General features: G+C 44.3%; 2 protein-coding genes across 2 annotated transcripts in view; one reads left to right on the top strand and one right to left on the bottom strand.

Annotated features, from left to right (window-relative positions):
- Nucleotides 1-13: 13 nt before the first annotated feature.
- On the bottom strand, nt 14-24,639 carry ZGPAT (zinc finger CCCH-type and G-patch domain containing). Its single transcript, XM_073607374.1, has 7 exons — nt 24,414-24,639; nt 22,097-22,764; nt 13,558-13,691; nt 9,042-9,200; nt 5,846-5,968; nt 5,237-5,651; nt 14-294 (listed from the first exon to the last, which is right to left on the bottom strand). The coding sequence occupies exons 2-7, from the start codon at nt 22,657-22,659 to the stop codon at nt 156-158; spliced, it is 1,533 nt and encodes a 510-aa protein (XP_073463475.1). The 5' UTR covers nt 22,660-22,764; nt 24,414-24,639; the 3' UTR covers nt 14-155.
- Nucleotides 24,622-25,827, top strand: part of ARFRP1 (ARF related protein 1) — a 35,923-nt gene continuing 34,717 nt past the window's right edge. The window contains exon 1 of the mRNA XM_073607379.1: nt 24,622-24,753. The gene's annotated coding sequence lies outside the window, so the exon portion shown is untranslated. The remainder of the gene's footprint in view (nt 24,754-25,827) is intronic.

The following is a 25,827-nucleotide window of genomic DNA, read 5'->3' as shown; positions in this document are numbered from 1 at the left end:
GACACTCCAAAACTGGGAGTATTAAAAACGGTTTATTCTCAGTTTCAGAAACAAATATTACAAACTGGGGCAATGAACAGTTTGATACATAGTTATAAGGCATGAGTCTGTACAGGGATAGATATATTTATATATATAAATATATATGGGGCAAATTAAAATTCAGTCATTTTTTTGTGTGTGTTTGCCTTCTTCTGTTCTCTTTGCAAACTTCGCTCTTCCTGCTGCAAACCTGCAAGCTGAGATCGAGCATCTGAGAGGCGTTTCTCCAGCTGCGTGCTGATCACGCTATCCCTAAAAGAAAAATAAAAGGTCACCTTCACAACTCAGCTACAAAAAAAAAAAAAAATCCTAGATGCATAACATTGTCTTTGCAAATTAAATTTCAGAAGAATTCCATTTATGTCATTTTATACACAATAGAAAATATGTTACGACCAAGGCATTTTATACATAGTTACACTGATCCTCCAGCTTGGACCCACTGAATGCAACTATGCATATACCATACATTGGTACAGCTTGGTGCAATGCATATACCATACCTGCGGGTTCCCTCTAGATTAGAAGCTGGAGATCACTGTAGTAGACACCGCTCATGTCCACTAGCTTCTTTGTTCTGCGCTGAGCAGCTACCCTTCTACATTCTGTACACAGTAGGTCGGCCGCTGGGCACGGGCACCATTCAGAGAATCCTTTGCATTTTCTTAATGAATGCAAAGTGTTCTGTGATTAGATGAGGCTAAGAGGGAGGGTGGTGATGTGACCCTCTCCACCTTGTCCAATCAAAGAATGCTTTGTATTCATTGGGAGAAAGCAAAGCATTATCTTTATGGCGCCTGTGCCAAACGGCAGACCTCCCATGTTCACACTGCAGCTGGGCAGCTGCTCAGCAGGAGACCTGGGAGCTATAGGAGATGACTGGTGTAGCAGTGATCTCCAGCTTCTAGAGGGAACCCGCAGGTATGGTATATGCATAGCACCAAGATATACCAACGCAAACTATAAGGAAAATGCCATACCAGGAATTCTTCTTTAAATAGCCCAACCTGAATATGGGTGTGTGACGGAACAGTCAAGCACCCAGCTTGAGTGCTTCCGTCAAGATACAGTATCTCACAAAAGTGAGTACACCCCTCACATTTTTTGTAAATATTTTCTTCTATCTTTTCATGTGACAACACTGAAGAAAATTTGCTGTCCCCTCAAAATAACTCAACACACAGCCATTAATGTCTAAACCGCTGGCAACAAAAGTGAGTACACCCCTAAGTGAAAATGTCCAAACCGGGTCCCAAAGTGTCAAAATTTTGTGTGGCCACCATTATTTTCCAGCACTGCCTTAACCCTCTTGGGCATAGAGTTCACCAGAGCTTCACAGGTTGCCACGGGAGTCCTTTTCGGCTCCTCCATGATGACATCACGGAGCTGGTGGATGTTAGAGACCTTGCGCTCCTCCACCCTCCGTTTGAGGATGCCCCCAGGTTTAGGTCTGGAGACATGCTTAGCCAGTCCATTACCTTTATCCTCAGCTTCTTTAGCAAGGCAGTGGTCGTCTTGGAGGTGTGTTTGGGGTCGTTATGTTGGAATACTGCCCTGTGGCCCAGTCTCTGAAGGGAGGGGGATCATACTCTGCTTCAGTATGTCACAGTACATGTTGGCATTCATGGTTCCCTCAATGAACTGTAGCTCCCCAGTGCCGGCAGCACTCATGCAGCCCCAGACCATGACACTCCCACCACCATGCTTGACTGTAGGCAAGACACGCTTGTCTTTGTACTTCTCACCTGGTTGCCACCACACACACTTTACACCATCTGAACCAAATACGTTTATCTTGGTTTCATCAGACCACGATATGGTTCCAGTAATCCATGTCCTTAGTCTGCTTGTCTTCAGCAAACTGTTTGCAGGCTTTCTTGTGCATCATCTTTAGAAGAGGTTTCCTTCTGGGATGACAGCCATGCAGACCAATTTGATGCAGTGCGCGGCGTATGGTCTGAGAACTGACAGGCTGACCCCCCCACCCCTTTAACCTCTTCAGCAACGCTGGAAGCACTCACATGTCCATTTCCCAAAGACAACCTCTGGATATGACGCTGAGCACATGCACTCAACTTCTTTGGTCGACCATGGCGAGGCCTGTTCCGAGTGGAACCTGTCCTGTTAAACCGCTGTATGATCTTGACCACCGTGCTGCAGCTCAGTTTCATGGTCTTGGCAATTTTCTTATAGCCTAGGTCAGTGATGGCGAACCTTGGCACTCCAGATGTTTTGGAACTACATTTCCCATGATGCTCATGCACTCAGCAGTGTAGTTGAGCATCCTGGGAAATGTAGTTTCAAAACATCTGCAGTGCCAAGGGTCGCCATCACAGGCCTAGGTCATCTTTATGTAGAGCAGCAATTCTTTTTTTCAGATCCTCAGAGAGTTCTTTGCCATGAGGTGCCATATTGAACTTCCAGTGACCAGTATGAGAAAGTGAGAGCAATAACACCAAAATTTAACACACCTGCTCCCCATTCACACCTGCCTGAGACCTTGTAACACGAGTCACATGACACCGGGGAGGGAAAATGGCTAATTGGGTCCAATTTGGACATTTTCACTTAGGGGTGTACTCACTTTTGTTGCCAGCGGTTTAGACATTAATGGCTGCGTGTTGAGTTATTTTGAGGGGACAGCAAATTTACACTGTTATACAAGCTGTACACTCACTACTTTACATTGTAGCAAAGTGTCATTTCTTCAGTGTTGTCACATGAAAAGATAGAATAAAATATTTACAAAAATGTAAGGGGTGTACTCACTTTTGTGAGATACTGTATATAGCTTCCTCCAATCTGGACATAGAAACCAGATATAGCTGAGCATACAAGACTAGCCGACAATAGCTTGTACATGCAAACTGGAACGGTTTATTGAAAACTCACAGAATTTATAGTACACCAGATCAGGTGAGCCTGATCACATTATCGTATGCAAAGGAAACTGTATACAGGAATATAATTACCATAACTAAGGAACAACCAACATATACTATATGCTAATCCACATCTAGCAACTAATAGCTGACAGTGATTTATCTAATCCGTAAGCTAATAAACATATAACATCCAACAATAGTTTGCTAACAAGTTGGAGTGCACACAATACTATCAGACAGACAGAAACAATAGGTGACCCAATAAACAATAGGAGAGACACAAACTTGTGTATTCTGTCCACTAGAAGAGTCTTAGTAATCTGATACAGTGGAATTAATTTATCTTTATAGATCTCCTGAGGGTTATGGCTGATTAATATTTTTGTTCCAAGTGAAGGAGCCTCTCCAACCCAGTCCGCAGGAGGGCCACCATATTTCCTCTATTACACCTTCCCATCCACTCCAGAAGGAATGCTTTATTGTCCTTATTCAGAGAATTATACCAAGCCTCGCTCTCAGCGTCCATTAAGTGGTGGTCGTTCATTAGAAAATGATCTGCTCTCTTCATGGGCCATAACCAGTGGGTAGGAGGCTTGCCCCTAGCCCTCTCCAAAAGTCCCTGTCTTGGTTGGGTCTGTTACAGGGTGTAACATGTAACAAGTTACAAAAGGGGAACTTCTCCTTTAATTGTACAACCTGCAGAGGGATCAAGGAACTAGCTGTGTTGTCTTGTAAGGGATGTCTATATCACATAATGAGACACAGCATTCCATATAGGTGTATGTCCACTTATGTGAATTGGGCGTCACCCTCTTGCTGAGTACCACCCACAATCTGTGGGTGGGACCTCTGAACCCCTCTGGGAGGTTCCTCATGAGTGCACACTCTTGTATGTGTGTATATATAAGAAGCTGAAGGAGACAACACTGCTGGGCTCTGAGGAAGAAGGTATCCCTTTGAAACGCGTCAGCCGGCAGTGGCCCCTAAAATCTTCTCCATTACCATCTAGAGTTTGTTGTCGTGAGACCGATGGCCATCATCTGAAGGCTATTTATATTGCGGTTTACTTTCACATGTTTGTGAGTAGTTTTTAATTTACTTTTTTAATAAAATATATCCAAGGATAATCCACAAGGTTGGCGCACCCTCTTTTTTCTATTTCAGTATTCCAGTGAACCTGCTGAAATTTTTCAAACTACATGGCAAGTTGGAGGGGCACTGCATGTAATGACATATTTTGTCGCAACAAGTTGCTTGTAAGGGCTTGTTCACAGCACATAATAAACTGATGGGAAAACCAAGCGAATTTCACTTGCAGAGATATGAGTTTACATCAGTGAGTTTGTATCCACGTTAACATCAGTTTTCATGCATGTCAGGTATGTACCCTGTTCACACCACAGTGTTGATATCACATCAGAACACTGTATACACATTGCAGATTCCTGCACAGAAAAAAATCTGCGCATGATACCAGTGTTGTGGTGTAAACAGGGCACATAGAGAATAATTGTACTGTACAGACCTCTTGGAGATGTTTGGAAAAAATTACAAAGGCTGTAGACTGAATGAAATGGTATTTTTAATAAGGTTAAAAGGGTAAGTTCACCTCTCTAAATATTATTTTATATATATATATATATATATATATATATATATATATATATATATATATATATATATATATATATATAATAAAATAAATGCACATGTGTTCAGGTAAAAAAAAAAAAAGTGCATTTTTTATTATTATTGCTTTTTATTTATTTTTTTATTTTAGGAGCCTGAAAAGCAATCAGCAGATCACGGTGCAATCTCAGGCTCCTGCAGACTGTCTGTGCAGCTGTCTGCCCATACATTACATGACCAGGCAGTTACTGAATGACTGGAAAAAAACAAAAATCAATGAACTACCTAGAGCGTTCAGCAGTGCCCTGGTAGTTCATTGATAACTACAAACCTTCAGCCGCAAAGGCTGTCGGTACTTGAAAGTCATTCATTCGCAGACCTCTGTAAAAGAATGAATGACACAGCTGTGGGGGCGGAGCCCAGCACAGCTGCGTTCTTTTCAAATTGTGACAGCGGGTGCAGGTAGAAGAAGGGGAAATCGGGGGGAAGCTGCAGGAGTGGGCACACGTTACATGTTCCACCCTAAAAAACGGGTGGAGTAGGTGACATGTTCTCAAAGGTGAACTTATCCTTTATGTTACAAAGTAGCTTAGGTAAGGTTTTATTCATTTGAGTAACAGTGTGTGTAGTGTGGAAATGGTATTGAGTACATCAATCAACGGTCCATAACCTGCACTTACCTTCCTTCATTCCTTGCCAGCGACTCTGCAATGTGCGCAATCTCTCTCTGCTTCTGCCGGGTCCTCTCTATAGTCTTGGCCAATTCAATATTCAGTGCCCGCTTGCTACTTTGGCTGGCATTATAGACTTCCTTGCCCTTCCTTTCTAAATGGGTTCTGGTCCCTGTGGGTTGCCCCTTGTCGTTTTGGCCCTCCAGTTTCTCATTCAGGAAGTCAAACACATTGCGGCGGTTGGGCTTCCCACGGCCTGCCGCCGCTGCCAGCTTGGGCGCTCGCTTTTTTCTGTTTCTGGGAGGGCGGCCCGCTCCTTTTTGCTTCCTTTGTTGGATCGCTAAACACTGGTCTAATGATTTCCCTTTTGGCAAGACCACGGCTTGTACGGGCTCAATTCGACCCTCTGAATTCTTTCCGAGACCTAAAAAATAATGAATGAGTATAAAAATACAGGCTGATCTGAAAAGTACAATTCATTTTTATCATAACTGCTATTTTTGGCAGCTGATCATTTTGCATCATCAGGACAATTGTGCTCAATGTTGGGATTGAGAAATAGTTTTTCTTTTCTTGAAAGGTTGAAAAAAAAAAAAGAAAGATAGAACAATCACTTACCTTTCCCAAACTCATATCCCATTCGAGCTAGAAGCTTTGATCCAATCCCACGTGTGTGAGCCTCCCAACCGGCAAATTCAGAACTGCAGGGACCACTTCCAACCACTTCATTGTCTGCTAATACTGTATAAACAAAGCATGATGTATTATTGGAGGAAAGGGGAAGTAGGGAGGGAAGTTAAAATCGCTTCCTGGCATCTTTATATTTTAAGGAATCATATGCAGGGGTTAAGCCAATTCTGCGTTTACTCACCTTGACATTGATATTGGTATTTTGTTTTTTTACCATTTGCTCAGATCATCCCCCAAGCCATTCACATATCAATTGTTTTAGGAGACTCAATATTTTAATAAACTGGATCGCTAAAACAATGGTCTGATGCAATACAAGTAGTAAAATCCTTAAAATGTCAAAAGTTTTATTGGAAAAAAAAGTAAAACAAAATCAAATGTGATAATTATAGAGTCAACTGACTTTTCCATATACTGAATTATAAAGGTAGAGACTGATCAGCATTTCTTAGCCATTCAACGAGTTTCGTCCTCAATCCAATTACACAAAATAGGCCAAAAGTGATAAAAACGGTCATTAGAAAAGTATCAATAAATTGCTTTATATCAATCAGAATCTTGAAATGATACTTTCATCAAACAATCCAACGATAAAGGCAGGCTTTAGTCTCTTAGTGCTTATATAGAAGTGATTACATCACACAACATATCATTGGAGTATTACCCGAGGCATTTTGTGCTTAAAGCGCAGTTCCGCCTAATTTTTTTTTTTTTTTTTAAGTCAGCAGCTACAAATACTGCAGCTGCTGACCTTTAAAATATTGGACACTTACCTGTCCAGGGCGCCTGCGATGTCGGCACCCGTCCCTCGGCTGGAGGCGCCGCCATCTTCGGTAAAGGAATCAGGAAGTGAAGTCCTGCGGCTTCACTTCTTCCTGGTTCCCTACTGCGCATGCGCGAGTCGCGCTGCATGATCCCACTGGTCCCTGCTGTCTCCTGGGACCTGTGTGTCTCCCAGAAGACAGCGGGGGGGGGGGGCGTTGGCAGGGGAACGGAGAAGGTGCCGGAAGTGGCGTACAAACCTGCGGATGGCTCGGCTATCTATGCCCGGAAGTGGGAGCAGGTATCTGCTCCCCCCTCCCCCCTGAAAGGTGCCAAATGTGACACCGGAGGGGGGTAGGATTCCGAAAAGCGGAAGTTCCATTTTTGGGTGGAACGCCGCTTTAAGGCTGCATTCACACCTGAGCGTTTCAAAGTCGCGTGTTTTTAAACACTTTTTTTTTTTTTTGCAGCATTTTAGACCAGATTTTGTACAGGTCAAAAGTTCACCAATGTAAAAAGCAGAAAAAACGCCTGTAATCTGCCCCAAAAAGAAGCTCATGTTCTTTTTTGAGCTTAAGGCGTTTTGCTTCAGGTGACAAAATGCTCAGATGTGAACAGGTGCCATTAAAATGAATGGGATTTTACTTGTTGGGCATTTTTCCAGGGGTTTTTTCGGGCGTTTTATGAGCTGAAAACGCTCAGGTGTGAATGCAGCCTAAGAGGGCAGCAGAGTCTATTTTTATTATTTTGGTGCACGAATACAGAAGGATCAAAAACAGCGCCCACATATTGCGATTTTTTTATCCATCAAACAATCACATGCTTGTTGGTATACAATATGCATTCACACCTGAGCGTATCGTTTTTCAGGTGGAAAGTCGCGCGTTTTTTGCCGCGATTTTGTACAGGTCAAAAGTTCACCAATGTAAAAAGCAGAAAAACGCCTGTAATCTGTCCAAAAAGAACCTCGTGTACTTTTTTGAGCTTCAGGAGTTTTGCTTCAGGCAACAGAACCCTCAGATGTGAACAGGGGGCATTTAAATGAATTGGATTTTGCTTGTTGTGTGTTTTTGAACTTTAGAGATGAGCGTTTTACGAGCTGAAACCGCTCAGGTGTGAATGCAGCCTTAGTAAGTGAAAGAGCAATGTGTACTGCAAGTTTTTACAAAGCATTTAGCCATCTTTGTTGAAGCCTTTGAGTTGAGCATGTCAACGATCTAAAGTGTGAAATTAAGCTGTACCTGTAAAGAAGAGATTAGATACTTACCACTCGCGCGGCCTGTGTTCCGTCAGATTTGGCGACCCGTCAGATTTAGTAACGGAAGTGACGTTTCGACGCCGCCATCTTTGTACACCCAGCACTCCTCCACAGTAAGGATACAGTGAGAAGCAAGCGGACATCTTTTTACACCCATCGAAGTCTTGCATTACACACTTGTTTTTAACAGTTAGGCCCCTTTCACACGGGCGGGAGGTGCGTCGGCGGTAAAGCGCCGCTATTTTTAGCGGCGCTTTACCGTAGTTTTAGCGGCAGTATTTGGCCGCTAGCGGGGTGGTTCTACCTCTGCAGAGGCGCTTTGCCGGTGGTACAGCCGCGGTGCCCCATTGATTTCAATGGGCAGGAGCGGTGAAGGAGTGGTATACACACGGCTCCTTCACCGCTCTAAAGATGCTGCTAGCAGGACTTTTTTTCCCGTCCTAGCGCACTACTCCAGTGTGAAAGCCCTCTGGGTTTTTCACATTGTAGACAAAAGCAGAGGCACTTTCAGGGCGCTTTGCAGGCCCTTTTTTTAGCGCTGTAGCGCCTGCAAAGCGCCCCAGTGTGAAAGGGGTATAATGTGAAAGAGGACGTTACGCCGCGAGAATCGGGAGAGAATTGTGATCTTTATTATAAAGCAAAAAAAAAAAAACTTGATTCTCATTCTCGTGATTCTCATTTTTTTGTGCAGCTCTAGGTATGATTTTGGTTCAATCAGTGCAGTTTTCAACCGAAAATACAATACATCACTTCCAAATTCTTATTCTCTCGTTCGAGAATTTTCGTAACATCTTCATTTTCAATAGAGAGATTAGCATACAAAAAAAAAAAAAAATCTCATTGTGTATACCAGGCTTTAGAGGGGAATTCCCCTGACTATAAGGGGAGTTTTCTTTTCATTTCCTGTTATGTGTCCAGGATAGGAAGTGAGGGGAAATGTGCCCAGTGGCACACAGAAAATGAATGTGATGAGGATTTAACCCTTCCCTACGTGGTCTAAAGCTATAAAAAAGGTCTGAGCTATACATACAATTCTATCCCCGGCACCCCAAATTTATTGAGCCCTGACTTAACCTTTAAACCAGGTATAATTATCTTACTAACCTTGGGCATACCCAGAATCCTCTACTTCATCCTCATCATCTTCATCGGTCGAAGAGTCTTCACTTTCCCGTAGCGGTTGGATGATGGCATCTGCTTCAAGCACGGCTTCCTTCAGCAGCAAAGAATCAAATTTTACAGTGTAGAATGAGTTGTCAATGTCTAAAACACACAGGGAAAACAACAGTCAGCCATAGCATACAAACAGCAAATGTAAAACAGAAAAAAAAATAAAAAATTATTTAAAATGCAAAAACAACAATGTAATAAGTTACAGCTTACCAGTCATTAGATATGGTGACTGAAATCTTAAAAAATATGTTATCAGCTTTCCCAGCTATCTTCTGTGAGCTACAAAACACGTACCCTTCTATGCAAGGAAGATGAGGGAAGAGGGAGATGTTTATTGTCCAACTCAGGAGAGAAGCCTAGGGTGATATGCTGCAAATGAGGAGAGTATCAGCAAAGGGTTCAATTGAAACAAGCAAGGGGGCTGCTTCTGCTGTGATGATTTACAGCAGAAGCCAATCTGCAGGTGCAGGGCACTCGATGTCCTCCGGCACCCGCCGATCATCAGTAAAACACAGAGAACTGAGATTTGCCTATGTAAACAAGGCATAGCTCAGTTCTGACGGGGGGAGGGATGTATTCTGTGTCTCTACAAAGCAGTGACTAGAACTAATCTCCTTCCCTAGTAAAAGCAGCACATACACTACACAAAAACGCCGGCGAGGCACACAGTTAGCCCTTCAATTACCCTGCAGTGTAGTTGAGCATCATGGGAAATGCAGTTCCAAAACGTCTGGGGTGCCAAGGTTCGCCAACACCGCCCTAGATATTAAACCCCTTCCCAGCCAGTGTCATTAGTACAGTGACAGTGCATATTTTTAGCACTGATCACTGTATTGCTCCGTACACACGATCGGATTTCCAAATGTTGGATGTGAGCTTTGTGACAGACCTAGCCAGGAGAGAGACTTTTGGAGGGGACTGAATGCCCCGTCAGAGCTGAGCATAGGTCTGTCACAAGCTTGTTGGCTGAAAGTCCGACCGTGTGTATGCTCCATTGAACATTTGTTGTCGGACTTTCCGCCAACAAATGTTGGCTAGCAGATACTCAAATTTTCCGCCAACAAAACTTTGTCGTCGGAATTTCCGATCGTGTGTACACAAGTCCGTCGCACAAAAGTTCATGCATGCTCGGAATCGAGCAGAAGGAGCCGCACTGGCTATTGAACTTCCTTTTACGTCACCGCGTTCCCACGTTCGTAACTGTTGGCCAACATTTGTGTGACTGTGTGTATGCAAGACAACTTGGAGCGAACATCCTTCAAACAAAAATGTTTGTTTCATTGTATAAACTGCTCATTTTTCTTTTTGTTTTTATCCTGTAGCACTTTGAGATCTTTTGATGAAAAGTGCACTATAAATAAAATGTATTATTATTATTAAAAATCCACGGTTTTGTTGTCGGAAAGTCCAATCATGTGTACGGGGCATATTAGTGTCACTGGTTACCGCAAAGTGCAAAAAGTGTCAGTTAGTATCCAGTTGTTGGCCACAATATTGCTGTCCCGCTATAAGTCTCTGATCGCCGCCATTACTAGTATTAAAAAAAAAAAAAAATAATAATTCCATAAATAAATCTTATAGTTTGCAGATGCTATAACGCTTGCGTAAAACAATAGGTGGGACTATCTTGGCACGCACAACGTCATTTCCGCGGATCGTGGTTCCGGAACTTTGACCGGTGGAACGCAAGCGGCGGTTCACGCTGACGCTGCGGCCCCGGATTACAGGGAGAGTATAGGAGACTGTGAGCTCCCTCTCCCAGTTTGTAACTATTTTTAGATACTTTTTAACCGCTAGTGTGTTACCAGGCTTATGCGACTGGACTGTTTTTTATGCAAATAAATGGATATTTTTTAAAACAGAATCACGCTATGTGGATACTTTTCTTCTAATATTTTTTACTACTCAAGCGGATATCCAGTGGGGACTTTTAATACCAAGGGACAGGAAGTCCCCACCTCTCTGTGTATACAGCTGCTTTTTGGAAATGGGACGCGTGGAAGGAAACTGACACCTATAGGACTGGAGTGACAGGACCAACATTACACGCTCGTACCCCTGCAGGGGTGGAGCGCTCCGGTGAGTGCAACCACATTGGGGGGACCACCAGGTGTTACAGCACGGCACTTTATCACCTAAGAAGAATTTTCTGCACAATTGCTATGAACTTTTTTGCACCAAACAACATATGGTTTTTTGATTTTTAGCTGCGATTTTGACACAATATTAATGATTTTTATTGCGTATAATTATTGCACATTTACACATTATTGGTGGACAATTATTGTTTTTGGCACTTTATATTTATTCATGTGAAGATGTAATTATGTTATTTAGTGATGCTGCTTAATATTTGCGATTTTTTGCACATATAGTATTAATTTTCACCTGTTTAAGGTGTTTCCACTAACACAAGGAGATAGATATATATATATATATTTTTTTTTTTTTCTGTAAGTAATTTTTGGATTATACCAAAACATTTCTTATTCTTTACACTTTTATTTTTTACATTTGTACTTCTTGCTAATTTTTATCTATACTCCTAACACAGCGCCACTCCCTATACTTTGATCTGATTGCTATACACTTACTCTACCAAAAACATGTAGCAGAATACGTATTGGTCTAAATTTATGAAGAAAGTCAATTTAAAAAAAAATGTTGTTGGGTATGTTTTATAGCAGAAAGTAAAAAAATATTGTTTTTTTTTTTTTCAAAATTGCCGGTCTTTTTTGTTTATAGCACAAAAACTAAAAAAAAAACAAACAAAAAAAAACGCAGAGGTGATCATATACCGCCGAAAGAAAGCTCTATTTGTGGGAAAAATGGGACATACATTTTATTTGGGTACAGCGTCGCAGGACCGCGCAATTGTCAGATACAGTAACGCAGTGCTGTATCCCAAAAAAATGGCCTGGTCAGGAAAGGGGTAAATCTTCTGGAGGTCAAGTTCTGGGTTCTCTGTAACACACTCTAGTCACAGCACACACTTCTCAGGGGGGCAGTAAATAGGAGTAGAGATGCACTATATTACCAAAGATATCGGGATGCATGCATGTTTTGTGCACTGGTCCAAATCATTTGGTGGAGGGGGGGGGGGGATTATGGTGTGGGGTTATTTTTCATGGGTTGGGCTTGGCCCTTTAGTTCCAGTGAAGGGAACTCTAATGCCATGTACACACGACCGGACTTTCCGGCAGAAAATGTCAGACAGAACGAATCCGTCGGACATTCCGATCGTGTGTGGGCTTCATCAGACCTTTCGAAAAATCTGACGGACCTTGGAAATAGAACAAGTTTCAAATCTTTCCGGCTGACTCGATTCCTATCGGAAAAAAACATTTGTCTGTATGCTAGTCCGACGGACCGAAAACGACGCAAGGGCAGCTATTGGCTACTGGCTATTGAACTTCCTTTTCTAGTCCGGTCCTACGTCATCACGTTCGAAACGATCAGACTTTGGTGGGATCGTGTGTAGGCAAGTCCATTTTAGCGGAACTCCGTTGAAAAGTCCTTCGGAGTTCAGTCCGACGAGAAGTCCGCTCGTGTGTATGCGGCATTAAGGCATCAGCATACCAAGACATTTTGGACAATTTCATGCTCCCAACTTTGTGGGAACAGTTTAGAGATGGCCCCTTCCTGTTCCAACATGACTGAGCACCAGTGCACAAAGCAAGGTCCATAAAGACATGGATGAGCGAGTTTGGGGTGGAGGGACTTAACTGGCCTGCACAGAGTCCTGACCTCAACCCGATAGACTACCTTTGGGATGAATTAGAGCAGAGACTGTGAGCCAGGCCTTCTCGTACAACATCAGTGCCTGACCTCACAAATGCGCTTCTGGAAGAATGGTCAAACATTCCCATAGACACACTTCTAAACCTTGTGGACAGCCTTCCCAGAAGAGTTGAAGCTGTTATAGCGGCAATGGGTGGGCCAACTCAATATCGAACCCTACGGGCTAAGACTGGGATGCCATTAAAGTTCACGTGCGTGTAAAGGCCGGCGTCCCAATACTTTTGGTAATATTAGTGTAGAATTGCTGAAACATGTCTTTGTAACTGCCTCTGCCTTTTTACACCACCAATCAAATTTCACTTCAAAAGGCAGGGGGGGGGGGGGGAGCCCCTAGGTGGCTCCTGGTGCAACGAGGGGGGGGGGGGGGGGGCAGTGCCAAGACAATGCCATGATCCCCCATGGGCAAAAGTCTACACAGCAACGACTAGGAGGACAGAGCAATGCAGAAACCACTAAGTGGTCAGCAGCCCCTCGGATGTTTGAGGTTTACATACCATGATAAATGGAGTTATGAGAATACTACAATGTGATGTTAAATTAATTCTAGTTGATGCACTTACTGTATTTTTTTCTGCCTTACAACATTGACAATGTATTGGGTGACATAAAAGGTTGGTGTGCCCAGCCCTGTAGTCTCAGACTTTACCTATAATCCGCCCAGGGTACCAGATGCCATCGCTGTGCTGGGCCAAGCAGGGTTTGTCAATGCCGAGAGAGTGGAGGTCTGCCTCCTTAAAGACCCGGAGCTCACTTGCTGGCACCACTTGTCCATGTGAGAACCTGAGTGGAGGCAAAATAAAAAAAAAAAAAAAGGACCGTTAAAGGACACAAACTATTCACTGTACTCATATCTAAAAGGGCAATAGTGCTCACTACAGACAAGACATCTAATATACCTGATATTTAACTCTAATCTACCTTTTGAACCACTGATCCGGAACAACCATGCAGGATACAAAGTCCGAGTTAAAGTGCTTGTTAAGCCACTCTAACCTGTATACACCATCAGCACTGCCTCCTATTGTAGTATCCCCCTCTGTGTGCGATTTATAAAAAATAAATGCTGCAAATACCAAATTTTACCGCCGAGATTGTGATCGCATGACTGGCCAGCTTTCTCCTTTCCTCCTCTGAGAGATGCAGCGGGCAGGGCTAAGATTCCTCTGCTGATGTCATTCTGGAGGGGAGGAGAGAGCTGGCTGGTCATGTGATCGCAATCTCTGCTCTTAAAATGAGGTATTTACAGCATTTATATTTATAAGCCATTCACAGAGGGGGGACACTGCAATAGGAGGCAGTGCTGATGGTGTATACAGGTTAGTGTTATGAGAGCAGCAGGAGTGGGGAGGGGCGGCTCACCCACAGACAGAGGGGAGAGGAGGACACAGGAGCAGAGAAAATAGCAGGCTGCTGATGCCAGAAGCTCGTAAACTGACCACCGTGTCTGGTCTCAGCAGCCATGACACACCGTGGTCAGTTTACGGAGGGGAGGGGAGAAACTGGCAGGATCAGTCAGGTTTTTTAGGTGCTACAGGGGGCCAAAAGACACAGGACAAGCACTGTGTCATATAACATGCTTTAAAAAGGAATGGTAAGAAAAAAACTGCGCTATTAGCTACAAAAATCAAGCTGTAACTCAGGGCGTTATACGACCCCGGACAGAAATGTAAAAAAAGAAGATGAAGCTGCGCTTAAAATTAATCTGTGAGACACAAACCATTAGAGACTAAACCAATGCGCTCACAACTGGTAAACGGTTGATGTGCAAAGAAGTGATTGGTAAAGGAACTGGTAAAAACCAGTATAACAATATGTGACTCAACTCAAAAATGGAAAATACTCAGTGAACAAATAAAACAGGTACCGAAATTTAAAATCACAAAAAACACAAAGCAACTATAAAAAAAGATTACTAAAACCCAATCATGTGATAATGTGAGTAACAGCAAGTACTGGTAAACATATGTGGCAATAATGGAAAATTATCAGACAAGTGAATAATGATTATAAAAAAATATGTAACAAACAATGACTCCATATAGTGTGTACTGACTGATGAAAAAAGAAAAAAATGAAGACAAAGTCCATGCACAATGTATATATGGCTTGTTCACGGTGACAAATTCCAGACACCCCAGAAGCTGTGAAGAAATAGGAAAGTGCCTCCACCTAAGCACACACTGCCGCTTACCAGAACAATATGGTCCCCGATTACAGGGGACCCAGAAGTGCAAATGGCTTATAACCCAGCCTGGGGTCCCAGTGGCGTGCACCAAACTCCTCACACTCAGCAGCGATAATCCTCATCCGAATGGAACACGATGGTTTAATCCCCATAGTATAAAGAAAAGGCTTGCCCTAGTGTAAAAACTTTCAATATTTATTTATAATTAAAAGACGAATGGACACATGAATAAAAACACCAAAAAAGACAATCGAGCCGGCCGGCTCTCAATAGCAGCCCGTTCCTTCCAGGACTTGCGCAGCACGTGGTGACATCAGCACGCTGCTCCTCCCTATGCGCTTCGTCACTACAAAGGACATCGACACGGGGTACGGGCGGCATCCTGACGCACCGCTTATATAACAAGAATACATAACCAAGCCTTGGTCTGAGTCCCGTGACGCTGTCAGACAGCACCATCTTGGCTATGAGAAGAAAAAGAAAAAACGAATATGTGTATACGAATGCCTACAAAGGAAGAGCAGACTTTGAGCAACCACATAGTAGGAACAAACGTAGATAGCTCTGATGCTATCAGCCCTAACCGAACAGCTACCCCTCCAATGGGGCCTATATTCGCCTATACCTAGAAATATGGTATTAGATGGATCTCTATTGTGCACTGTAATGCCCCGTACACACGGTCGGACTTTGTTCGGACATTTCGACAGCAAAATCCTAGGATTTTTTCCGACGGATGTTGGCTCAAACTTGTCTTGCATACACACGGTCACACAAAGTTGTCGGAAAATCCGATCGTTCTGAACGCTGTGACGTAAGACACGTACATCGGGACTATAAACGTGGCAGTAGCCAAAAGCTTTCATCTCTTTATTTATTCTGAGCATGCGTGGCACTTTGTCCGTCGGATTTGTGTACACACAATCGGAATTTCCGACAACGGATTTTGTTGTCGGAAAATTTTATATCCTGCTCTCAAACTTTGTGTCGGAAAATCCGATGGAAAATGTGTGATGGAGCCTACACACGGTCGGATTTCCGAAAACAAGGTCCTATCACACATTTTCGACCGTGTGTACGGGGCATAAGATAGTGCTTTGACACTGAGTGCTTGGTGAAACCCCTGTGCAAGTTGTTTATATGTTCATTTAAGCGTACCAGGAGTGGTCGCTTAGTCTGGCCCACATACTGCAGGCCGCATGGACACTAAATTATATAAACAACTCCCACCGTAGAGCAGGTGATAAAAGGCTCGATGGCATAGCTCTTATGCCGCGTACACACGGTCGGACTTTTCAGCTACAAAAGTCCGACAGCCTGTCCGACAGACTTTCGACGGACTTGCGGCGGACTTTCTAACGAACAGACTTGCCTACACACGATCACACAAAAGTCCGTCGAATTCTTACGTGATTACGTACACCAGACTAAAATAAGGAAGTTGATAGCCAGTAGCCAATAGCTGCCCTAGCGTGGGTTTTTGTCCGTCAGACTAGCATACAGACGAGCGGATTTTTCGACCGGACTCGAGTCCGTCGGAAAGATTTGAAGCATGTTTCAAATCTAAAGTCCGTCGGATTTGAGGCTGAAAAAGTCAGTTGAAAGTCCGGAGAAGCCCACACACGATCGGATTACCAGCCAGCTTTAGTCCGTCAGCGTCCGTTGGACTTTTGTAGACGAAAAGTCCGACCGTGTGTACGCGGCATTAGAGGTGCAACTAGAACTGAACCTAGTGGTCCTTCTGGTCCTACACCCATTAGTTGAACAGACCTGAAACTTTCTGCATTGGTAATAGCCAGTAAGTTCAGCAAAAAATGTGGGTCTTATACTGGGAGGGTTCGAAATATTGCAAGCCAATTTATCCTTCAAAGAAGGGGCCCCCCAAAAACAACCTGAAGTGTATCAGGCAAAATCGACTTGAGTACCTTATCGTTTTTGAGGATATGCCAGTGTTTTTTTACTATATGCTTGATGTTGGAATGTTGGCAGGAATAGTTAGTGATGAATGGATTACGGAATGCGCCATTCTCTCGACCTCCAGTACTCTCTTTCAGTAAGTTGGTTCTATCAACACACTTGACCTGCTCTAGGGTGTTGGTAAGGGACGCAAGTGAGTAGCCCTTATCCACAAATCTTTGCGTGAGGACCTGAGCCTGTGCCAAGAACACACACTGTTCAGTACAGTTATGTTTTAATCTCAGGTACTGACTCTTTGGCACTGACCTAAGCCAGGAGGCATGATGACAGCTATTATTTGGAATGAACGAATTTCTGTCAGTGGGTTTGAAAAATGTAGAGGTGACAAAACACTCTCCACTGGCAGAAATCGTAAGGTCCAAGAAATTGATTTTCTCCTGACTAGCTTCATAGTTAAGGTGAATGCCCCTATCGTTGGTATTGAGGGAATCCATAAAGGCCGAGAGGTCAGACTCACTGCCATCCCACAGGATATCATACCTCCTGGCTTAGGTCAGTGCCAAAGAGTCAGTACCTGAGATTAAATCATAACTGTACTGAACAGAGTGTGTTCTTGGCACAGGCTCAGGTCCTCACTCAAAGATTTGTGGATAAGGGCTACTCACTTGAGTCCCTTACCAACTCTCTAGAGCAGGTCAAGTGTGTTGATGGAAACAACTTATTGAAAAGAGTACTGGAGGTCGTGAGAATGGTGCATTCCGTAATCCATTCATCACTAACTATTCCTGCCAACACTCCAACATCAAGTATATAGTAAAAAAAACACTGGCATAACCTCAAAGACGATAAGGTCCTCAAGTCAATTTTGCCTGATACACCTCAGGTTGTGTTTAGGGGTGCCCCTTCTTTGAAGGATAAATTGAATATTTTGAACACTTCCAGTATAAGACCCACGTTTTTTGCGGAACTTACTGGCTATTACCAATGCAGAAAGTGTCACGTCTGTTCAATTAATGGATGTAGGACCAGAAGGACCACTAGGTTCAGTTCTAGTTGCACCTTTAAGAGCTATGCCATCAAGCCCTTTATCACCTGCTCTACAGTGGGAGTTGTTTACATAGTTCAATGTCCATGCGGCCTGCAGTATGTGGGCCAGACTAAGCGACCACTCCAGGTACGCTTAAATGAACATATAAAACACATACGCAGGGGTTTCACCAAACACTCAGTGTTAAAGCACTATCTTACAGTGCACAATAGAGATCCATCTAATACCATATTTCTAGGTATAGACAAATATAGGCCCCATTGTAAGGGTTGCTCTTTGGTTAGGAGCATCTCTAAGTTAGAGATGGCATGGGTGCATAAACTAAAATGTTACACCCCCTTTGGTTTAAACATAGAGGTTGATATTAACTCTTTTATTGATAACACCTAGTGACCCTCATTTTTAATATAACATTTTTTTTAAAAGTAGTTTTGATTATTGTTTTAATTACATTTTTGGATACTCATATATTCGATTGTGTGAATTTGATCTGAGTCCCGGGTAGCCGAGGGTGATGACAAATTTTTTCATTTATTTTTATTATATTTTTGTATTTATTTTTGTTTTATTATACATTTTTTAATTTTTAGGTAGTGCCAATTTTTGTTTATATAGGTTCTCCTATGTTGCTGACAGGTGTCATGCTTTTTGAGATATGGGCCAATGGAACCATTTGGTTTCCATTGTGATTAAAATTTAGTCTGCAACTTTTATGCACTTATTTCCACTGGGCCGTTATGGCTTTCGGAGGGGTCTATTATCGTGCAGTTCTGCGGGATTTTTTTTTCCCCCCCTTCCGACCATCGGTCCACCACATCCATGTTTGTATATATATATTATTTATTTATTTTTTCCCGATAGCCAAGATGGCACTGTCTGACGGTGTCACGGGACTCAGACTGAGGCTTGGTTATGTATTCTTGTTATACAAGCCGTGCGTCAAGACACCGCCCGTACCCCGTGAGGACGTCCTTTGTAGTGACGAAACGCGTAGGAAGGAGCGGCATGCTGAAGTCACCGAGTGCTGCGCAAATCCCAGAAGGAACAGGCTGCTATTGAGAGGGACCATATTATTCTGGTAAGCGGCAGTGTGTCTTTAGGTGGAGGTACTTTCCTATTTCTTCACAGCTTCTGGGGTGTCTGAAATTTATGTCACCGTGAACAAGCCATATATACATTGTGCATGGACTTTTCCTTCATTTTTTCTTTTTTCATCAGTCAGTACACACTATATGGACTCATTGTTTGTTACATATTTTTTATAATCATTATTCACTTGTCTGATAATTTTCCATTATTGCCACATATGTTTACCAGTACTTGCTGTTATTCACATTATCACATGATTGGGTTTTAGTAATCTTTTTTTATAGATGCTTTGTGTTTTTAGTGATTTTAAATTTCTGTACCCGTTTTATTTGTTGATTCACATATTGTTATACTGGTTTTTACCAGTTCCTTTACCAAACATTTCTTTGCACATCAACCATTTACACCAGTTGTGAGCGCATTGGTTTAGTCTCTAATGGTTTGCGTCTCACAGATTAATTTTTAGCGCAGCTTTATCTTCTTTTTTCCAATGCTTTAAAAAAGGAGCAGGATCCATTTTTTATTTTTGTTTTTTTATTTTTTGGGTTAAGGAAACGCTTTAAAGTTTCAGATAGCTCTTTGGATAGCTTTTAGTTTAGGAGAGGGGATTAGAACCCCTATCAGATTTTTTTTTAATTGCTGTCTGTGTGCCTGTTAGGGAGATTCGCCCTCTCTATTTGTCCTGTTTACTATTATCCCCAAAAGCGAATGAAAATTCTGAAATTTTGGATTGTTTCCAAAACAGGAATAAAGAGAAAATCTTCTAATGGGGACACTAGTTCTGGAAAAAAAACAAAACAAAAAAAAAAAAAAAAAAAACAACAGGGACTCCCTCACTTTGGAGGGATTTCCTGTTGGCTTTGGGACAGGAAATAAACGAAAAAAATCAATCAATTGGAACACCAATGACTTTAATAAAAAAAAAAAAAAAAAAAAAAAAAAAAAAAAAACAGACAGGGGTTATTAACCCTCCCTTACTCTATACAAATCTAAAAAAAAAAATGCCTTTCTGAAACGTTATAACTAAGGGAAAACTTTATTAGTAGTTTTGGATGGAGTGAAGAAGGATTAGAACATTTGTCAGGTTTTATTGCGGTCTGTGCCCCCTCCGATTCCCCCTCTCCATTTACCCTGTTTACTATTATCATTGAAAGTGAAAGTAAAAGAAAATCCCACATTTTGGGTTGTCCCCAGAAATGTAATAGAGGGGAAATCTTCCAATGGGGACCCTAGTTCCGGTGATCTGCCTGACCCCGTCCCCCCCCCCCCCCCCCAAGAAATTCCCTTAAAGTATAACTAAAGGCAAAACTTTTTTTTTTTTTTTTTTTAGTTTTGGATGGAGTGGAGGGGGATTAGAACGCCTGTCAGTTTTTATTGCCGTCTGTGCTCCCATTATGGAGGTTCCCCCTCTCTATTTGTCCTATTTACCATTATCATTGAAAGTGAAAGAAAATCCCAAATTTTGGGTTGTCCCCAAAAATGTAATAGAGGGGGATCATCCAATGGGGACACTAGCTCTGGTGACCTGGGGGTCCCTAAGAAATACACTCAATTTGCAGGGATTTCCTCTCACTTCCTGTTTGGCTATGGGGCAGGAAGTGAAGGGAAATTTCCGCAATGTGACACAGATAAAAAAAAAAAAAAAAAAAATCTGACAGGAGGTTATAACCCTTCCTATGCAAAATGAAAATAAAAGTTTTGCCCATAGTCCTACTTTAATTTGCAGAGATTTCCTCTCACTTCCTGTGTGGCTATGCGACAGGAAGTGAAAGTAAATCTCCTCGATGGGACAAAGATGGCAAAAATAAACCTTACAGAGGTTATAACCCTCCCTTACTCTATCCAAAATGAAATAAAAAAAAAAGCTTTGCCTAGAGTTGGACTTTAACCACTTGCCGCCCGATATATGACGTTGGCAAAGTGGTTGCGATATCCTGACCGGACGTCATATGACGTCTGTCAGGATATCAAGCCGCTGCGGGCCCGCGGGGGCGCGCATTGCGGCGTTCGTTGTTGCGGCGTGTCAGTCTGACACACTGCAACTACGATCTCAGTAAAGAGCCTCTGACAGAGACTCCTTACCACGTGATCAGCCGCGAGTAGAGGAGAGCCGATCGGCTGCTCTCCTGACAGGAGGGGGGGGGGTCTGTGCTGATTGTTTATCAGCGCAGGCCCCACCTCGGATCCCGCCCAGGACAACCAGGATGCCGCCAGGACCACCAGGGGTGGCCACCACACTGGACCACCAGGTATGCCACTCTAGACCACCAGGGAAATGACAATCAATGCCCAGGTAGCTGCCAATCAGTGCCAAATCAAAAAGCCTGCCAGTGCCACCAGTGATATCAGTGCCAGCCATCAGTGCCCATCGTCGCCCATCAGTGCAGCTTATCAGTGCCCATCAGTGAAGGAGAAAACTTACTTATTTACAAAATGTTATAACAAAAAAAAAAGAAAAACTTATTTTTTTTCAAAATTTTCGGTCTTTTTATTCGTTTAGCAAAAAATAAAAAATAAAAAATGCAGAGGTGATCAAATACCACCAAAAGAAAGCTCTATTTGTGGGAACAAAATGATAAAATTTAGTTTGTGTACAGTGTAGCATGACCGCGCAATTGTCATTTAAAAAGCGACAGCGCTGAAAGCTGAAAATTGGCTTGGGCAGGAAGGGGGCAAAGTGCCTGGTATTGAAGTATTTATATCAGGAAACCACATTGGCACGCTTGGATCCATAGGACGGCCAAGCAATGAGCATTTTAAAAAGGGAACCTAGCAGCTGCACCCTCCAGTTTTCCATTTGAGCCTTCTATAAATGTAAACCCATCAATAGTGGCGGACATTTCCGAGGTGCCAAGAAAACACGTATCTACAAAGACCTGGCCTGGTATTTATTTTTGGTTGACAACCCCGTTCCTGGAATTTCCAGTCTTGAAGTGCTTTGCTTACCTGCAGCTTTCATTAAAGAGACACTTTCCATCTAGAAAATAGGGGCATGTTTTCATGGCCTTGTGCGTGGGGTACAGATAGAGAACCCGGACCCCGGGACTCCCATCCTCTGTTTCTTCCGAGCCCACAATCATGGCGTTATGATACTCCAACGTCCCCCATGTGCTATAGTAAGGGGCTCTGACCTTCATCCCGCTAGTCACATCTTCCTCTTCCTCCACCTCCTCTTCTTCCTCACTGCCTCCTGAACCAATGGATTTACTATCCGTGGCCCCTGTGGCCTCACTTTCATTACTCAGTTCCCCTATGGCCCTCCTGAAAGCCTCATACTCATCGTCTGGATGTGAGGAGGAGGAAGGACCATCAAGGGCGGACAGTAAGTTGGATTTCTGCACAGACAGCAGGCTAGACTCGGTCAGTTCTATCAGCTGCTGCAGGTCCTCCTGAAGCTGGAGGAGGTCGGCTTTCTGTGAGGGGTCCAAATCAGCGTTCACCGTCTGTCTGACCTGCTCCAGCTGGGCTTTGTAGGTCTGGATGGCGGCTCCCAGACTTTCTTCATCCATTGTGTGCTACAGAACACCTCCACCCTGCTACTGACTCCGTCTGTCTTCTTTATAGAGCTGATTACAACATCAACTGTCACCGATCCTCAACTGTCTTCATGTAACCTGGAAAAAAAAAATCATATTTATTGTGAAAAAAAGGACCATGAAAAATGAGCTGCCTACCGAAATCCAATACTTAAACCACCTGGGGCCCCAGAACAATGACACACTGACACTCGGGGGCCCCAGAACAATGACACACTGACACTTGGGGCCCCAGAACAATGACACACTGACACTCGGGGGCCCCAGAACAATGACACGCTGACACTCGGGGGCCCCAGAACAATGACACGCTGACACTCGGGGGCCCCAGAACAATGACACGCTGACACTCGGGGGCCCCAGAACAATGACACGCTGACACTCGGGGGCCCCAGAACAATGACACGCTGACACTCGGGGGCCCCAGAACAATGACACGCTGACACTCGGGGGCCCCAGAACAATGACACGCTGACACTCGGGGGCCCCAGAACAATGACACACTGACACTCGGGGGCCCCAGAACAATGACACACTGACACTCGGGGGCCCCAGAACAATGACACACTGACACTCGGGGGCCCCAGAACAATGACACACTGACACTCGGGGGCCCCAGAACAATGACACACTGACACTCGGGGGTCCAGAACAATGACACACTGACACTTGGGGGTCCAGAACAATGACACACTGACACTTGGGGGTCCAGAACAATGAGACACTGACACTTGGGGGTCCAGAACAATGAGACACTGACACTTGGGGCCCCAGAACAATGACACGCTGACACTTGGGGGTCCAGAACAATGACACACTGACACTTGGGGCCCCAGAACAATGACACACTGACACTTGGGGCCCCAGAACAATGACACACTGACACTTGGGGCCCCAGAACAATGACACACTGACACTTGGGGCCCCAGAACAATGACACGCTGACACTTGGGGCCCCAGAACGCTGACACTTGGGGGTCCCAGAACAATGACACACTGACACTTGGGGGTCCAGAACAATGACACACTGACACTTGGGGCCCCAGAACAATGACACACTAACACTTGGGGCCCCAGAACAATGACACACTGACACTTGGGGCCCCAAAACAATGACACACTGACACTTGGGGCCCCAAAACAATGACACACTGACACTTGGGGCCCCAAAACAATGACACACTGACACTTGGGGCCCCAAAACAATGACACACTGACACTTGGGGCCCCAGAACAATGACACACTGACACTCAGGGGCCCCAGAACAATGACACACTGACACTCGGGGGCCCCAGAACAATGACACACTGACACTCGGGGGCCCCAGAACAATGACACACTGACACTCGGGGGCCCCAGAACAATGACACACTGACACTCGGGGGCCCCAGAACAATGACACACTGACACTTGGGAGTCCAGAACAATGACACACTGACACTTGGGGCCCCAGAACAATGACACACTGACACTTGGGAGTCCAGAACAATGACACACTGACACTTGGGGCCCCAGAACAATGACACACTGACACTTGGGAGTCCAGAACAATGACACACTGACACTTGGGGCCCCAGAACAATGACACACTGACACTTGGGGCCCCAGAACAATGACACACTGACACTTGGGGCCCCATACACACTGGGACTTGTAGTTCTTTAGCACCTGACTCAAACACAAGCTTTCCATTTCCCACCAGACCCTCCACTCATTTCATTCTTACCTTACACAGCCGCCATGACACCCGCGTCACAGCGTAACCTCCTTAGCTGTCTCTGTACCAGCCGCCATTTTCTTGTAGCCCCCTTAGAATCATTTCAGTTTAAAAACGACTCATCTCTAAGCGGACATAACACTTCTTCTAATATTCTGTCCCGGTAGGTTCCTTGGTCCCTAAAACAAATCTATTCCACTGACCCAACGCTATGACAGGCGGTGCCACAACTAAGATGGCCGCCTGAGTGTGACGCACGGGACGCAGATTCCCAGAGTGCAGCGCGGGTTGGGGCGGAAGTGAGTGTTGGCAGGGGCCTAATCGGTGCTGATGGGGATCTGGGCAAAAGGTGGGTAATATGGGGGGATGGGAGGATGGATGTATAGTGGGATGAAGGTGGCCTGGTGAGTGTGACCATCCTGTGTAGTTTTATCTCAGCAGAAAGGTAGAGGCCAGCTGAGCTGTTACCTTTACTGATTAGACATTTATATACAGGAAACATTACCTGGTTCTCCATGGGGGCCCCTCTGGACACTGTGTGCAGCCAGGGGCCACATCAACTTTATTATTTAGCAGTACAGGGGTAGTGTTCCACCCCCTAGCACCCCAGAAGAACATTCATTGCCCAGGGGTAGTCTACCATCCCCCTGTCACCCCAGAAGAACATTCATTGCCCAGGGGTAGTCTACCATCCCCCTGTCACCCCAGAAGAACATTCATTGCCCGGGGGTAGCATGTCATCCCCCTTATCACCCCAGAAGAACATTTATTGCCCAGGGGTAACATGCCATCCCCCTATCATCCCGGAAGAACAATCATTGCCCAGGGGTAGCGTGTCATCCCCCTATCACCCCGGAACAACATTAATTGCCCAGGGGTAGTCTACCATCCCCCTATCACCCCAGAAGAACATTCATTGCCCAGGGGTAGTCTACCATCCCCCTATCACCCCAGAAGAACATTCATTGCCCAGGGGTAGTCTACCATCCCCTGTCACCCCAGAAGAACATTCATTGCCCAGGGGTAGTCTACCATCCCCTGTCACCCCAGAAGAACATTCATTGCCCAGGGGTAGTCTACCATCCCCCTATCACCCCAGAAGAACAATCATTGCCCAGGGGTAGTCTACCATCCCCCTATCACCCCAGAAGAACATTCATTGCCCAGGGGTAGTCTACCATCCCCCTATCACCCCAGAAGAACATTCATTGCCCAGGGGTAGTCTACCATCCCCTGTCACCCCAGAAGAACATTCATTGCCCAGGGGTAGCATGTCATCCCCCTATCACCCCGGAAGAACAATCATTGCCCAGGGGTAGTCTACCATCCCCCTATCACCCCAGAAGAACATTCATTGCCCAGGGGTAGTCTACCATCCCCTGTCACCCCGGAAGAACATTCATTGCCCAGGGGTAGCATGTCA

This window comes from Aquarana catesbeiana, linkage group LG12 (assembly GCF_042186555.1).
Source record: "Aquarana catesbeiana isolate 2022-GZ linkage group LG12, ASM4218655v1, whole genome shotgun sequence".
Taxonomy (NCBI): domain Eukaryota; kingdom Metazoa; phylum Chordata; class Amphibia; order Anura; family Ranidae; genus Aquarana; species Aquarana catesbeiana.
Note: the sequence above shows the minus strand (reverse complement) of the source record. Positions and strands in the feature narration are given on the sequence as shown.

What these genes read in the sequence shown, in the direction of transcription:
- ZGPAT (XM_073607374.1), bottom strand. Translation starts at nt 22,659, where the DNA reads ATGGATGAAGAAAGTCTGGGAGCCGCCATCCAGACCTACAAAGCCCAG. An exon ending in CTCTTTAATGAAAGCTGCAG is followed by an intron (nt 13,692 to 22,096) that starts GTAAGCAAAGCA and finishes GCCTCCACTCAG; the next exon opens with GTTCTCACATGGACAAGTGG. An exon ending in GGATTCTGGGTATGCCCAAG is followed by an intron (nt 5,969 to 9,041) that starts GTTAGTAAGATA and finishes TTGTTTATACAG; the next exon opens with TATTAGCAGACAATGAAGTG.